The sequence below is a fragment of the Parasteatoda tepidariorum genome, chromosome X1 (assembly GCF_043381705.1).
Source record: "Parasteatoda tepidariorum isolate YZ-2023 chromosome X1, CAS_Ptep_4.0, whole genome shotgun sequence".
Taxonomy (NCBI): domain Eukaryota; kingdom Metazoa; phylum Arthropoda; class Arachnida; order Araneae; family Theridiidae; genus Parasteatoda; species Parasteatoda tepidariorum.
In genome coordinates this window covers 36,280,532-36,298,290 of record NC_092214.1, presented here as the reverse complement: position 1 = coordinate 36,298,290, position 17,759 = coordinate 36,280,532, and the positions used below count along the sequence as shown (strand labels likewise).

The 17,759-nt window shown below is 27.1% G+C and overlaps 1 protein-coding gene across 2 annotated transcripts in view; it reads left to right on the top strand.

The window, feature by feature from the left end:
• LOC107437342 (putative uncharacterized protein DDB_G0282499) overlaps positions 1–17,759 on the top strand; it is a 63,638-nt gene that overhangs the window by 15,407 nt on the left and 30,472 nt on the right. The window contains exons 1-7 of one of the 2 annotated variants that reach the window (XM_043040625.2): positions 5,181–5,251; positions 6,682–6,709; positions 6,792–6,832; positions 8,162–8,261; positions 10,905–11,014; positions 11,241–12,176; positions 15,518–15,806. In XM_043040625.2, coding sequence (XP_042896559.1) covers positions 5,226–5,251; positions 6,682–6,709; positions 6,792–6,832; positions 8,162–8,261; positions 10,905–11,014; positions 11,241–12,176; positions 15,518–15,806 — 1,530 coding nt within the window. In that variant the 5' untranslated portion in view covers positions 5,181–5,225. Of the gene's footprint in view, positions 1–5,180; positions 5,252–6,681; positions 6,710–6,791; positions 6,833–8,161; positions 8,262–10,904; positions 11,015–11,240; positions 12,177–15,517; positions 15,807–17,759 lie in introns of those variants that run through there. The other variant, XM_016049308.3, reaches the window with a different exon arrangement.

Here is a 17,759-nt window from a genome sequence, read left to right as displayed (position 1 = left end):
TTATACAGTAGGGAACCGATTATCCGGAACGATCGGGACCATCGCTGTTCTGGATAACTGATTTTTCCGGTTTTCTGAATCGCACTAAAAGCCGTTTGTTAATTGTTAAACCCAACAAAAAAAAAATGTTTTTTTGGAAATAATCTTAAAAAGAAGAAAAAACAATGAAGGAATACACTAATGGTTATTTCCAAAATGATGGAAAGGTAAATATCTTTCAAAAAAGAAAAAAAAAATCCTAAAATCTTATGAGGAAGAAAAATTTTCTTTTTAAAAATGGCACGAAAATCTATCGAATTTCGTTCCGGTTTTTTGGTTTTCTGATTTCCGGATAACGGGTTCTGTACTGTATTTTTGGCACCCTATACTGTGTTTGTCAATAATGGATACCAATAGATAGGTATCATCCTTGTTGTTACCATGTCTGGGATTTTATTCTGCTAATGAGGGTGCGCTAAATTAAGTTAACATTTTAATATATTATTAAAAATTGTAGGGTTATTTTTATATATACAGTGAAACCTTCGTTACGTGGACATTCATGGGACCAAAAAATTTGTCCGTTTATGAGAGTTGTCCGTTTACGGGAAGGGTACCCTAATAGCGAAATTTGACACCCTAAATTGTTTTTACAATATTTTCAAAGATGTAGAAATAATGAAATAGTATCTACAAGGATACTATAAATATCTACAAGAATATTTATTTAAGCAATAAGAAAGATAAAAAAGAATATATAAAGAAGTTTGATATAAATACATAATTCTGGATGTAGCTACAGATAAATAAATAAATAAATATAATTTTCATATCAGCATAGATAAGCAAGTTAGACATATGGTACCGAATGGGAGCTTTCTGTCCTCAGTCCGTTTCAATTAATAGTTTTACATCCCCTTACACCTACTTATCATTTGATAGGGACCATGGTTATACCTTCTTGGAAAAAAAAAAAAAAAAACCTCCCATGATTCTCAGAAAAAAAGCAATGAATACCTGTAAATAATGAGGACCTATGGAGTTGATTATTCACAATTGATCAGCTATCAATTATATAAACTCTATTTTTTACCCCAGTTGTGTTAAATTCAATCTTCAAATTTATAAGAAAATTAAAGAAATTTTCAATGGGAAAGAAGCATTGAGAGATGTCATTTCAGCTTGAGGGGTCTCATGACCTATGTGGTCCAGATGAAAAGATCAAAAGATGCCGATGTCAGAATTATATCAGGAGTTCAGTATTCTCTCCTTTCTTTACAAAGATAGGTGAAAGATTGATTTTTCAGTGGTGAAATAGCTAAAGAATGTTTTTAGTTACGGATAAGGCAAAAAATTTTATTTACATGCTTTAAAAATGGTGAAAGTTGCATTTTTTTTTTTAGCTTGCAATTTAAAGCAAAAATAGTTCCTTTTTCAAATTTAGAAAAAGTAATGTCCGGTTTGTAGAGATAGAAAACAACATTTCAGGACCAAAATGACTGTCCGGTTACGGGAGTGTCCGTTTTGCGGAGAATGTATATAATGGTATATTCATAGAAAATTCCCGGGGAATTTAAAATATGTCCGTATTGAGAGGCGTCCGTCTTGCAGGAGTGTCCATAATAGGAGGTTTCACTGTAATCGTATAATAATTTTTCATTTAATATTATCATTAATTTATAGCAGTTTGATCTTTTCTTAGATTTGTAACTCAAAATTAACTTAAACAGGATTGCATTATTTATACAGGGTTTGTGCTCAGCCGATTTCTCAATTATAATTTTAAGTCATTGGCTGATAGTTTTTTCAACTCTTTCTACATGGTTTTCAAACTTAGATTTTAACACTAAGTTATTTTGACAGGCAAATTTAAAATTTGAGTAATCACATTTTGACACTCTCGATCTGCCATGATTTCGTGGTGAATCTATTCCATTTTCCTATCACTTTTTATCCATTTCAACAAATCAACATGGCTCATGGTTTTTTTGGCAGCTAGTTATAGTTTTTCCAGTCCTTTCCACGTTAATTTTCTTATAATTGCAATGTTGTTATCACACATGAATTTTAAATTTGAGTGACTTTTTGATACACTGGATTCCATTATAAATATACTACACATTACCATATAGGTTTTTAAATTCCAGTATTTTTAATTAATATGTCATTACGAGATTGAAATAATGTGTTTTCTGCCATTTCCAGTTGTTGTTTTTTTTAATTTGCGCATGGGTTTTCCAACTCCAATGTTTTTATATGATGTTATTATAACACAAATTTCAAATTTGGGTTTAAACTTCTTAATCCACTCCAGTAAACCGATTCTAGTGTAAATCCGTGTTGATTTCCTATAGTTTTTTCATCCCGCTCCACATAGTTTTCCTTATTCAGGGTTCCCACGGTTCTTAAAAACTGCTTAATTTTTTTTTTTAGAAGATAATGGAGGAATACCTTTCAAAGTACTTAATTTGAGTTCAAGGTTTATAAATGTTCTTAATTTTTTTGCATCACTATGGTTGATAGGAACAATTTTTCAGTTTAATTTTTTAAAACAAAATGTCGTTCTTTTATCACTTAGAATACGACCATGCATCGAAGGTAAAACATTTTACAGAGACGAACATTTATGTGTGTGGGAAGAAAGCATGTCCTTTCATTGATATAGGAATTAAGATTATAGGAATTTGCTTATAGGAATTAAGTAAAACGTGGATTGTTACATTGATAAGCAGATTGTTACATAAAAAATTTAAATCTACTCAACTAAAATATCCTTAGATTTTAATAATCATTTTATTCAGTTAACAAACATAATCATCATCAGTAGCTCGACAGTCTTGGGTGGACCCTGGCTTTCTCAAGAAGACTGCACCAGTCCTTTCTTCTGCGTGCCACGGCTTTCCAGTCTCTGACCTTGATTGTGGTAAAGTCCCTTTGGAGGCAATCCGCCCATCTCAGTCGGGGTCTGCCTCTCTTTCTAACTCCAGTTGGCCTTGCCAAAAAGATTCTTTTAGTTGTTCGGTAATCGTTCATTCTTACAATGTGTCCGGCCCATTTCATGCGCTGGATCTTATGGTACTTCAGAATGTCCGGTTCTCTGAATATCCTGTTAAGTTCAGAGTTAGTTCTCCACACTCCCTTGTAACAAACATAATATACTGTTTTTAAGTTTTGTTCAATTTTTAGTTGCTTTAAAATTAGTTCGTGTTTTTCGCTAGAATGTTTAGTTACATTATGTAAAGTTAATTCCTTATAACAGGTTTTGCTGGAAATAATTTTGAAGTAAATTTGCTGGTCTAGTAGCAAAATATAAAATAAAAATTTGTTGAAATAATTTTTTCAATGTTTTTGCCAAATTTCTTTATTTTCTCTTTTTTTTTAATATACATGAAAAAAATTGCAAAACTTAATTTTTGCATTTAATTTTACAATTCAATTTCAATGAAATCATTAAAAATGGAATGCAGATCAGTTTCATACGTTAACTTTTACTATCTGAATGGCTTTAACTTTTAACAATCTGAAAATGTTTTTTTAACAAAACTGACCCGGGTGTGTTGTAAAAAATTGCCTGGTACATCTATGGCGAGCCCTGTTAATTAATACAATTATATCAGTGCTTACATTATAATAAAATAAAAAAAATTTTATTGATTGATATTTTTAGGAAGGTAAATAATTTGCACTGTCACTGGTGGCATATGTATATTCGATGATAAGCAATTATACTACTTTTTAAGTCCTTAATTTTTCAAAAAAATACTTTTTTTTAAAAAAAAGTCCTTAAAAGTGTTTAATTTTTGCTTTGTTGAAAGAGTGGGTACTCTGTTATTCCGATATTTTTAATTAATGCAATGTTATTACAACAGGTGAATTTCAAATTTCAGTAATTACTGTTCAAACTGTAATGATTTCTTCAAAAATCACTTTTTAACACCCACAATTCCATCCAGATTCCAGTTTTTTTTTTCCCCAACGTTTTCAACTTGCTATGATTTTATCAATGCTATGTTATTAAAATGTTAGACAAATTTCTAACTTTGTGCTATCACTGTTATCTTAGTTTGCAATGAGGCCTTCGTAAATCCATGTTTTACTGAGAATTTCAATGTTTATTACGACTTGCAAATTTTACATTTGAATTGCTTCGAATGTTTTTGACATTCTTGATTCATTGCTATTTCAATATAAATGGATGTTGTTTTCTCATGGTTATTTTTCTTTATTTTCTTTATTTATTTGTTTTCGACCATCAGACTTTTTTTTTTTTTTATAAATTCTGATATTTTATACTGATGTTAACATTTTACACGAATTTCAATTATGTGTTGTCTCTTTTGATGCACTCTACTGACAACCATTCCATCGTATATCCGCCTCATTTTCTAATTGTTTTTTCTGCAGTTATTTATTCTTTTTTTTTTTTTTTTTACCATTTCCTTATATTTTTTCAAATTTTGATGTTTTTTGCATGATGTTATAATGACACTCTTATTCCGAATAGAAGGTATCACTTTGTGACGTGCTCTGTTATTGACAATTCTATCGTAATGCCACCTTGTGTATTGATAATTTTTTGGCAGTTTATTTGTTGTTTTGGGAAACCGCAAATAAGGTTAACAAATAACCTTTTTTAAGTGATTTTTTCTTCTTCTAATTTTCAATCTTTCAAGTGCGATATTATTACGGCTAGAGAATTTTGTATTGTAGTACGTAATAACTTTCTGATACTCTCAATTTGCCATGATTCTATTGTAACACCATGTTGTCATATCTTTATTGTTTTTTTTTTTTTGCCATTTCCATGTGATTTTTGAAAACACAATTTTTTGATACAATATTATTAAGACACACAATGATTCAAAATGCGAAAATTGACATATTAAAATTGATTAATAAAGCATGCAATTTTATTTGAGAAATTAATTTTTTTAATTTAATTGTTCCTTTTTAAATTTTAAATATATTGGGTTTGAGAACCATGCAATTTTTTGTGAAATACTTTTTAATGATTTTGGGTAAGGTACTTAAAAGTGCTTAATTTTTAAATCATAAAATGCGTACGAACCCAGTTATAATCTTCTTAGAAATGTAAATAGAAAGGTTTACGTGTGGCTTCAAAGTAGTAGAAATTTCTACATTTCATGGAATAGATTCAAGTATTTCTGGAACTTTAAAATGTTCTTCTTTACAAATGTTACAGGAGTGGCATATTAGTTATGTTTCGGAAATTATAAAGGAAAGTCATGTATCGTAAGTCGTCAGAACTTTGGTAAGTCTGAAAAATATTTTTTTTCTGGATAGTTCTGAACCTTTTAGGTAAACAAAAATCAACACTTACATTATTTTTATAAGCAAATAATAACTAATTTTTCTTTTTATATAAAGAACTTTTTGTTATTTGTTAAACGACGTTTAATAAACTAAATATTTAATATAATGAAATAAATGTCACTAAAGAAATTTACAGTCTATGCTCTTTAATACGACTTTTATTCCGACCTTTCCCTTTTAAGGACAGATGCATGAAGCCTTATTTGTTATTCTATAGATGCAATGTTATCTTAATGCCCATTAGAATATCTGCACTGAAATTGGTTTCTTTTTTTTTTTAATTCTGTGAAAATCATACCAGAAACAGGTGTTAAATATTTTGGCGTTTTCCGAATGAATATTCAGGAAGTGATTCCAACTACTATTTCTTTTTATGTTATTACTCAATAAGCGTGAGCATTTTAAATTTTTTATGAATGAAAAAAAGGCGACTGGGCCCACTTATTCTCATCTTAGGTAGTCCTAAGCATAATTTGTGGTAGTAATAAAAGGTAATGGCATATCGATTACTTTTCATTTTTCAGAATTATATTGCATCTGAGTCTCCTATATGTGTTCATACCTTAGTAAATTTCTTTACAAGGGGTTCAATAAATTCATTCTTTTTTTATATAGTATTGTAATAGGGGGTTTATTTTTTAATTAAAACGCCTTTTCTTTGGAAGTATGTTATTTAGCAAAAATGGCTACTTGTAATCATATGCCATGTACGCAAGACAGAAATTGAAAATTTTGAATTGTGTGAATAGAAGAAAATATTCTTTTAAAAACAAATCCAGTATTTATGAGTTATGCATAAAAATTTGTTTTGTGTACGCGTGTTATAATGATTCATGTTACAATGTCTATTTAAATATGAGCCATGGGAGTCATTATATTGGGCATTGACTGCATAAAATAAGTGATAAAGTAAACAGAATTTAGAAAAAGTATGTTATGAAACAAGTAACAAAATTGGGTAGATTTTTAAAGAAAACATTAATAATTTAAATCCAAACAAAGCCTGTCTGCAGATATTTCTTACAAACATGACCAATATTCATCTTCATTAATACTCATAGTTTATTCCTTATCTGCTCTTGTCTTTTCAACAACACTTTAAGTACATTCTTTAAAACAGTATAAATGTTTAACTGTCCTAAGCACAGTGAGATCAAATAAAAACCTTTTCGACATATGATTTTAAAACAGATTGCAAACATTAAAAAAATAGAAGAGGAACTTGTTTATTTTGATTCTTAAATAGTGTCCAGATGAGAGACTTTGTACTGTATTTGTGTTGTGCATGCTTTGAGTTTAAAAAATAAATTCTTATTATACTTGAAATAACTGTACTAAATGCTTATATCTTTCAATTTTTTTCTGTAGGGATTGTACTGAACAAGATGAAGATGAGGTACTAAATTTCTCAATTCTACATATTTAAAATTCTGCAGTGTAAAAATTTTTGTTTCTATAAGTCATATTTTCTCTTTCAGATTCCTAATTTGAAAGCTTTTCCTGCTGCTCATCTTGATAGGTTTGTTAAGTTTCTAGTCTAATTTATTTGTTGCTTTAAAATTAATTTTAAATTTTTGATTTATTTCTTTTTGTTTGAAGTAGAGGTATCAGAGTAGAGGAATTTTGGTACAGTATACAGAATAATACGAAATTAAATGTTTGTTATATTTTGAGACAGAAAGGTTAATTTTTAATGAAAGTTTGACTAAGGTTATGTTTAACTTTAACATAGATGGGTTATCAAATTAACCTCCTAGGTGTGCACTTTCTTAAAAATTATCTGAAAGCAATTATTCAAATAAATTATATTTAAACCCTAATCTTTAAGATAAATTTAAATCAAACATTAATATTATTTAAATTATATACCATATTCAGGATAATTAATTATTATTTTCTTTAATGTAACTTGTAAACAATAAACCTGGTAGTTTTTGTTTCTTTTTAACCTTACAAAAATGATAATTACAAATTCTCACAAATGTCAAGTATTTTAAAGTCTGAAAACAAGCATTTTTAAATCTATAAATAAGTCTTTTTTATTTTTAAAAAAAATGGTTTTCTTTTTTATAAAAATTTACTTACACACAGGCTCTTTTTATTGTTATGTATTCTAAAGCTGATTTTCTGCAAATTTACTAAAATATTGCCTGAATTTGTCTAAACACTTCAGTTATTGCTTGTTATCTTTCATAGTTATTGCTCAATATCAGCAATTTTGTTTCTCTCAGTCACTTTATTCACATATACATGCATATTTTTTTTTTGTTACATTAATTTTTTTTCATTTGAAAGTATAGGGCAACAGTTGTCACCAACTACAGGGGTACTAAATATTACAAATAATGATTAAAATATTGACTTCTGGTCACCACCTAATCGCTTCTTTTTCATCAAGAATGCAGCACACATGCATTTAATATAATTTTTTTAAATATGGAATTGTTATGAATTTTTTACAATATTCTCAAAATTATTTTATACAATTCTTGTTTTGTAACATTTTTCGTCATTTTCAAAATGAACCTTGTAATGTTTAATATATTTTAAGAAATACTTCAAAAGAAATGCCTGTTATTATTAATATCTTACATTATATAATACAGCTTCTTTAATTGTTTAAAATTTTCGATTTTTGAAAAAATTGCCACATGTTTTAAAAAGTGGCCACTGTTAAAAAGGCTACAACTGGCCAGTAGCAAAATTTCCTACTATTGCCTGCTATTTGAGAGGCTTTGTGTCAAATTTATATTTTTCTTTCTATGGTATATATTTTTTCATTCTATAGTATTTTTCGTATGTTCTATAGTATTTTTTCATTTTATTAAATATATTTTTCCTTCTGTAGTTTCTCTGAAGTGCCTGGGACAGATTCACCTCCATTATTACATATATCATCCCCGTCATGTAATTCTTCACATTTGAATCGTTTAATTCCTAAAGCTGCGGTAAGTTCTTTTAATTATTTATAAATACTTATAAATTATATGTTTTATTACAATTTTAATCATTAAATTATACATTTGCAATTTTAGATAAATGTGTCTGAACTTGCATCTTATCTCCCATGGCAGCATTTTATGCAATGTCGAGCTGATAGAATCTAGAAGCTTTTTAAGGCTTTTTAAAATCATATTATGCTAGATCTTTTATGTCTTTTCTTTTAATCATCCAACTATTACTTCGAAAAGAAACTAGAATTCCACATTGTTTGAATTTTGAAAGCAATTGGAAATATTTGCGGTCCTCTTAAAATGTAACTCACTGAAAGTTCTGCATGTAAAAAGTCGTATTTTGAAACTGCAGTCTTCGCCACTTAACAAAACCTGTTTTTCCTTGTTATTAGATGGGAAAATAGTGTTTTGAAAAAAAACATTCTCCTAATATTACCCATTTGCTAAAAGTCAGTGGGCTAATATAAAACTATAGTTTCACACTATTGCTACTATTTTTTAATTTACACATGCAAAAATTAGTTTGAGTGCTTATATTCTCTTCTATTGATTATGTTTTAACAATAATTTAATGAATAATTCACAACAAGACATGCCCCTTTCTTGGGAATCTGCAAAATTCCGTTCCTTCACTGAATTTCTATCCATACAAATTAAATTAACAACTCTAAAGTAGCTAAACCTAAAGGTAAAACTGGGGTACCAACCACAAATATATTAAGTATTGTATCTATTCTACTTAATTTGGTGCTTCAAAATTATAAATTTTGAATAATATTAAAAAAGATTTGATTAAATTATCGTATCGTTAAATTTTATTACAGAGAATTGAATTCACTTATACTAACAGGATGTGTGGCATTTTTAAAAAGTGCTTAAAGGTGCTTATTTAACATTTTTGATGTTTAAAAACCTCTAAACCTTCATTATGAGTTTGTTAAATGTGCTTAATTTTTTTTTCCAGAATGAGAATTTTTTTTTGCCATGTTGTACTGTCGCCGTGAATTAAGAAGAAAAAAAAGGTCTATAATGTATGAAAGTGCCAATCATTTTACGCTTTGAATGAATTGTTCACAGCCCACATGAGCACAAAATGATGTGAATTCAGAAGAAGAAATTTTGCACTCCTGTAACTCTCCTGTATTTTGCGAAAGATTTCCAATTTCAGGCTCCATCTTCCTCCTTCTGAAATCAAATCAAAAATCTCTCGAATTTTAGGTCATCGTGGGGACCAACTAAACAATGCCAAATTGTGTTTACCAATAGCAAAAGAATTTTTTTTTTCTCTGTTTAATTTCTTTGTTGAAGTGTTATGGTCTTCGTAACTTGCAAGCCTTTAACATTCTCACTCTGTTCTATTAATAGATAAGTACCACAATATTTTTACTTGACCTGGGGATCTTTTGCTAATTAGGTTTTTTGATGTGTGGGTCTATAACAGTCAACAATCACTGAATTAATCACCTCAAAATTTTCTTCTTCCTTTTAATTGCTAATAAAGTTAAGAATTAATTTAAACATGGGAGTTTTGCCTAAGGGACTACCAGTGAATTGTATTTAAAAAAAATAAAATTTTTATTGTAGTTTTATTTTATAAAGGAAAGCTTAATAACTTTCAAAGGTAAGATTTTTTTTAAAAAAATCTGTAGATGCTTTACACCATTTTGGCATTTAGAAAATGCAGTAAAAAATCTTATATTATTCTGATTTATCATTTAATTTAAAAACATTTGAAATTAAAGTCAACAATCTCATATTTGTTAAATATGATAAATATAAAAACCATCTAACAATTTACTTCTGATATAGAGTGTTTAGCTTCAATACTCCAAAATTTTAATGTGTGATTCGAGTGTCATACTAATTCATATTAATAATGGCTTAGATTTATGATTAAATCAGCACACATAAAGAACATCAAAAGTGACTATTAAAATACAATATTCAAAACTTGTGAGTTGAATATGTTAGTATTAAAAATATCAAGGCTGAAATCTGTGAGAGAATCTGACAATAACTTTTCAAAACACAATCGAAAAGTCATTTGGATTAATGATAAAATTGTCCCAAATAAATTGTGCCAAAACAACTTGATTTCAAAATTTGCATACCTGAGTAATCTGTTAAGACCATGTACATGATCATTGCAATAATTCCCGAAAAAGTGACCGCAAATCAACATAGATTTATGATGAAATGAGCACAATTTTAGAGCTTTTGAAAGTGATGACTTGAATTTGTGATTCAAAATTTCCAACCTATTTTTTTTTCTTTTCAAAAAGAAAAAAATTTTACTTATTTTTTATTATTATTATTATATTCAGTTGCTGCCAGCAGACAACCGCCGGCGAGCCTTAAGTTGTACACTTCTACCTTTGACTATTAAAATGTGGAAGCAAGATAAACTTAGATTTTTTTTAAGTGCTTGATACCTTTTCTTTCTTTCTCCTATTTTTTTCTGTCTCTTTCAAAAAAGCTTTTGCCAGGCTGTTATACTAAATATACATATCATCAATTTATGGATTTTTAATTTTTGCTTCCTTTAGAAATATTGATCTAGAAAATGCAATGCTTTTATTAAAGATGAAAATACTTTTATTTCATAATGTTTAAATGTTTTGTTCTTCCTTCTTTCAGGCTTTAAAAAAAGATCTAAAAAGCAATGAAAAAAATAGCCTAAATTTACAAGCCAGAACAAAAACCAAAAGAATGTCTAAAAAAAAGAAACGAAAACCTGTTTATGAAAAGTAAATATATTTTAGTTTTCATGTATAATCCTAAATATATTTGATTTATTTTTAAAAATTTAGTTTTATTTTGTTTATTTGATTTAGTTTTAGTTAGTATATATTTTATTTTATCAAAGTACATCATTTATTAAAATTTTACTTACAACATGACACTTACTTGAAGTTTTTGTTTATTTATCCTTAAAGTTTCTATCTAATATCAATTCTTTTGCTGTTCCCCTAGCCTTTCAGCTGAAAATAAACTTCCTGTAGAAACTTTTACGTGTGCCAAAGATACTCAAGAAAATACTGATTCAAAAATTGGTTCTTGTCAGATAAAAAATGGTATTCTGAAAATTCGTTTGAGCAAATTAACTGATGGCAGCAAAAAAGAAAACTCGGAAAAAGATTATGAAATCTCTAATAGTGAAGCAGCTGCTTTTGGATGTAAGAGACTCTCGGTGCCTTTAGAGCCATTAGCTCCATCTGTGTATTCAGCTTATTGTGTGCCATATAAAAGTAAGAAAAAAGATCACTCAGTCAAAACTAAACGACCTGGTAAAAAGAAAGATAAAAAAGTTTCAGAAAGAAAAAATGTGGTTGATAGTTTTATAACTAGCCCCTCGGCTGATCTATGTGATAAATCAGAAAATGGCCCAAATTTATCTGATTGTAAGGCTGATAAAGAAAGTGACACATTGGTAAACACTGAAGATGAACCTGATAAATCAATATGTGATGTGAAAATGAATCTTAAAAGTGAAACTTCCTCTGAAATTTCTAATAAAAAGAACTCTAAAAATGAGATAAATGATATTCATCATCGCTCACCTGTAATCAGTATAAACTCACCTGTCTTTAAAGATAATTCACTAGAATTTTCTAATAATATTAATGTAGAAGATTCAGATTCAAAAATATTATGCACCATTGATTTATCTAAAATCAATCGAATACCTATAAAAAGTTCAAATTTTAAATCTTCTGAAAAAACTGTAAGTAGAAATTTCAGAAATGATATCATAAAAAAAATTGATGATCTGAATCCTCCACATGATATTGAAGACGATTATAATAAAGTAAACCCTCTCTTATCTTGTAAGAATAACGATTCGACTTGTATAAAGAAGGAAATTCTTACTCCTCCAACATTTGAGGTGGCCAAAGTTTATCAAAACAGGTATACAAATTTCTATAGTCTTATTCTTAAGTTAAACCTTTCCTCTCTTTTAGCATATCAGCATAAAAGAAAACTTTTGTGCTTAGTGTTCTTGTTCTTTGTTAATTATATAAACTGATGCAATTGTATTAGTTAATATTATTTTTCAATTTTAATAAGGCAACACTAAATCATACACCAAGCCCATTTTCATCAGTGTTCTATTCAAAAAATGTTCATACTTAAAAGTTTAAAAATAAAATTGTTTACCCAAATTTCAGTCACTGGAAAGTATAAAAAATTCCTGTTGATCTTTGTTTTCTGTTAGTCCAGCCTTTTATTCCAGCTGATGTCATAACTTTGACTCCTTTCAGAGTACTTAAATGAAAACATAGTGAAATTTATTAATTAGAAATAGATCAATTTTTGCACAATGCTTATAACTTTTCTTTTATCCTCGTTTCACATTAACAGTTTTTAAATAAATGTAAATTACCAGAAAACAAGATGATGCTATCTCTAAAAAAAAAACTTAGTTTCAACATTACACCTATGCTTAAACACTTTTTAGATTTTCTTTTTGGCCTATGTTTATAGTACTTTAATACTACTTGGAACAGAATATAATTCTTCTTCTCACTACCAAGCCTAAAACAACAAAGTATTTTAAATAATTCACATATCTAAATAAAAACAGTTACTTTATAATATATTTATTAATGATACACAAACAACAGGGTTTGTTGATTTAAATCAAATGATTTTTTTAAAAAAATCATTGATTTTTTTTATATATATATATATATATATATAGATAGATAGATTTAAAAAGTTGAAAAACAGTGTTTTAAATTATTGATACTTTTATTATTTTCTTTTCTTTGTTTTAAAATTTATTTTCAATTAATTGCTGCATTAATTAATTTAGTGAACGAAATTGCTTTCTTAGTGTGTGTTAAATTCCAACACATTTGAAATTACATTTTTAAAAATCTTTTGATTCTTGAAATTGAAAGTACAGATTAAACATTTAATGCTGTCCTAATATAGACTTGCATAGCTGTAAAAAGTAATTAATAAACAGGAATTTTTTTCACAAAAAATTGATGTTAATTAAAATTCTACCTTTTGATTGAAAAAGCATGGAATTAAAATCTACATTATATTTTATTAATAGAAAATGTATTTTTTTAAAGCTTGAGGTTATCGTAAAAAGAAATTACCCTAATATGTCAAAAATGGGGTTTAAATTCTCTATTTCATCTAGTCTTTAAATTTCAATCATGCATTTGTTTCAAAATGGATGCTATGTATTATAATGAAAAATTGTTTTAGGAAGTTAGAGCTTCTAAAATATCGTTATATTATATATTAATTTAATTTTGATTAAACATTTATAAATTTTTTTTTAATCTTAAATCTAAGTTCTTACAAAGTATTAGAATAAAAATTAAAAAAATCCGATTTGAATAAAATAAAATAATCTGATTTTTATTTTTAAAAAATCATGAACCCTGCAAACAAGTAATTAAAGCAAAGTTAAATTTTCGAAATTAATTTTGATACATAATTATTTTTAGCCTGTGGTGAGACATGATTTAGAAATGTAGACAGCTTTTCAAAATAAGTTACGATACTAAATAATATTTATTATCCCTTTGTTATGCAAATAATTTTTAAATTCATTACTATGTTTCTTTAAAATGTTTTTATAGCTTATATTAAACTCAGCATGCTAACATAACACAAAACTGCATATCTTTGAAGCTAATACTGAAGGTTTAAAAAGAAAGTTATTTTGCCTTAAACAAAAACTTTAATTTTTTTTATTTGTAAAAAACATTTAATTTACCATCAGTTTACTATCCCGAATTATCTCAGGCAAATGAAAAAAGTGAAATATTAGTCTTTGTATGATAAATTTTAAAACGCAGGACAACCCAAAGTAATACTTTCCAAACACCAGTGAAGTGATACACCATTTTTTTTACTCTTTTTTTTTATGTAAATTCAGCAACCATCGTATATACAATCACACAAAGCACGTGTGCAGTCTCACAATCCATTTGCAAAACTCCCAAATAAAACTTGGCAAACAATTATTTTTTTTTTTTGCTTCCAGTCAAGTAAAAACATAACATTCTAACATATTCTTCATTAGTAGGTAATTTAATTATAAATGTTAGTTCAGAAAATTATTTTAAGTATGAAACATGTATTAAGTGCATAGCATCGTTAATTAAAATAAAAAGATGCTTGATTGAAAATCAAAATCTTTCTATTATTCACTTTAAAAGCTGCTTTTGAGTAAGTAAAAAACTAGATGTCTGAACTCAAAACAATCAGGAATCTCAGACCAAATAAAAGCAAAATATTTTTTATCATGACAACTATGAATTCTGTAAATAGTTTAACCATAATTTTGGTTAACAAATTTGTGTATCAGTATATTGACAGACTTGACCACTGACAATGTACTGATACACAAATGTTTTATTTTACCAAAAATTAGGTAAATTCATTCATCAGTAAACAATAAATATTATAAATAAAAATCTATAAAAAGTCTTTGAGCATATGTTCTTGAAATGATCATATTTAGCACTTCAATTTTTATAAAAATGGTCCAAATTCTCAACACATTGTTGACAGGTAATCAGTCAACAATGTTTGTCTTTTCATACTCAAACATTATTGACATAAGACATTGATGCTATAATTTTTTCAATAAGATTTTTGTCAGTTAACACTATTGATTTTTGGATTCTTTTTTACAATCTTGTTACTTTTAATATGATGATATTTATAGCAAATGATTATCGATACATACATTTAATTAACCCCTGTTTGGCGCATACAATTCGTGTGATTTCATCAGAAATAGAAATTTTTTTTGTAATCGAACTTTTCCAGTTATTGCTGTTGATTTCAAGGTTTTTAAAATCTTTTTTCTTTTTTTTATGCAATGAAAATTTGTAAAGTGCAGAGAAGGAAAAATATGTAATTTTTTTCAATCGATGTATTCTTTTATATGTTGATAAAAAGAATCATTAGATAAAAAAAATTCCCCTTAAATTTTATGAATTTTTACTTTTGTGCATAAAAATGAGTCTCTTATTTATCTTCTATGTACAAAAAGAAAAAAATTAAGTGCTAAAAGAAAGATTATTAAATTATTTCTTCTTCCAGCAATCTCATGTCTGGTATACAGCATTGATAAAAATTCAGTTATGTGGCTTCTTGAAATTATGGACTAACATAAAACTTACTTTGAAATTGTAAATGATAAATTTAAATTGTATTGATGTTTTGTTTTTATCTCATCCTTTTTTTATTTTTAAATTTCCAATTTTATTTCATAGCTCTGAAATTGAAGATTCTTCATGTCCCAACTTAATAGATGAAAATAGAGATGATTGTTGTCCTAAATTGAAACCTGCATTTCCATTTGAAGTCACGCTAAAAGAAAATGAATTGAATAAAATTGAATTTGAAAGTAATAACGCACAGTTACCTAAACTTTGCTCAGCTAGCACAGATTATATTTCTGATTGCACAGATGAGAATTCTAAACAAAGCATTGTTTTCCCTCACAATACAATCATTAATAAAGTGAAGCTTGAACTTGCTGATTCCGGTTTGTCTACCGATGTAAGTAATATCTTTACATATACTTTCTCTTTAATTAAAATAGTCTAAGTCACTGTAAAGGTTCAATACTGAAAATTGTAGAATTAACACAGTAATATTTTTTTTAAAAATATCTTGAATGAAATAGTTAATATTTTTAAGCGTAACTAAATAAATTAAATTGAGAGATTTATATTAAATTCCCATGACTTGAGTTTGTATTTGTATGACGTAGAGAGTTTGCTTTTGTATGAAATAATTAATTGTTACCTTAATGACACAATCATTAACTGATAATTGGAGAAAAAAAAATTTATTTTTACGAAATGATGCTGAAAAAATTTTAAATATACCTAAATCAGGGCAAAAAAAATTTTGATTCTAAATGGCAGAGTTAGAGTTTTGCTCACCATTATTTTCACAAAATATAATGTCGTATAAAGAACTTTTTGGTGATCAAAATCATGAAAGCATGTAGATACTGCAAAATTGAAATGTATTTAATGCAAAAAAGAGAAAACAATTACCTTCTTAACTTTGTTACCTTAATGAAACAAAAATGACACGGACATTAGCTGATAACTGGAAAAATTTGTTGTATTTTTGCAAAATGATGTTATATTAGCAAAATTTTAAATGTTTTTTAAATCAGGGCATAAAAATTTTGATTCTAAAGGCCAAAATTAAATTTTTGCTCATTGTTATTTTCACGAAAATAAAAACAATTTTTAAAATGTTAACTAATGTCATATTAAGCACTATTTCTTGGCCAAAATTATAAAAGCATGTAGATACTGCAAAATTTATGTATTTAATGCAAAAAAAAAAAAAAATCTTAAAGTAAGATGCCCATAAAGTTTCTGTAGAGAGCAAGCTTCAAGAAAGTTTGTATGAAATTTATTAAACATCATTTATTAGTGAATTCAAATTCTATGTACACTATATACTAGAGATATGTAAGTACCAATTTCTTGGAATCAGTAACAAACTGATACAACTGAGTATCAATTATTAAAGAACAACCTAATTCTTTTAGTATCAGATGCAGATCAATCTTAATTTATATGGGGGATGAAAAATTATTATAAAGTGAAAATTCCATTGTTTTAACATAATTTTCAGTAGTTGCTTTAAATCTTATACAAAATTAATAATATTTGTTTTAAAAAAAGAAACACACTTTCATTACCGTTTCTTTCAATAAAGCCATAAAAATATAAAATATCCTTGGAGACCAAGGATATTTTATTTAGTAGTAGTTTATTTACTATTGGCGGCGCTTACTGTTAGCTAGTGGCGACGGTCTGAGAAACATCACTAAGGATGATCCGAAGACATGCCATCACAATTTTGGTCTTTGCAGATTTGCTATTCTTGGTCTCAAATTCGTGAATCCATATATTAATTATGGCTAAATAATAAACTGAATTAAATAATGAACAAAATATTTTTTGTTTATTTATATCTTAATAACAAGTCAGATTTCAAAAGAATCTAAATACTTAGCCAGCTCATATAAACTATTTTGGGAATCAAAATAAAAGGAATTATCCTCCAAATTATTGTAAAAATCATTTAAATGCAGTTAATAAAAAATTTCTCATCTTCATAATTTAACCTTTAAAACATAGCTAATAGTTTGTAATTTTTGTCAAAATATTTAGAAAAAGTTCATGAGAAAATTATAATAAAAGAAATTTTTTTAAATAAATATAATTAGTTTTGCTATAAATATTTGTTGAAATTCTTTTATAATTTTGCAAGATGAAGAAAAAAGAAAAAAAAAATTCATTTGACCTGAAGGCCAATTTAAACCTAGTGACTGGTGCTTCATAATCATTTCTGACTCTTGCACGAACAAACTTCTATCAACTGACCAGTAAGTTGAAGAAAAAAAGTAATAAATATATTATTTGACTTCAGACAGAAGTGTAATTGTATAGAAAGTCTGGGAAAACATCAAATGGAATCTGT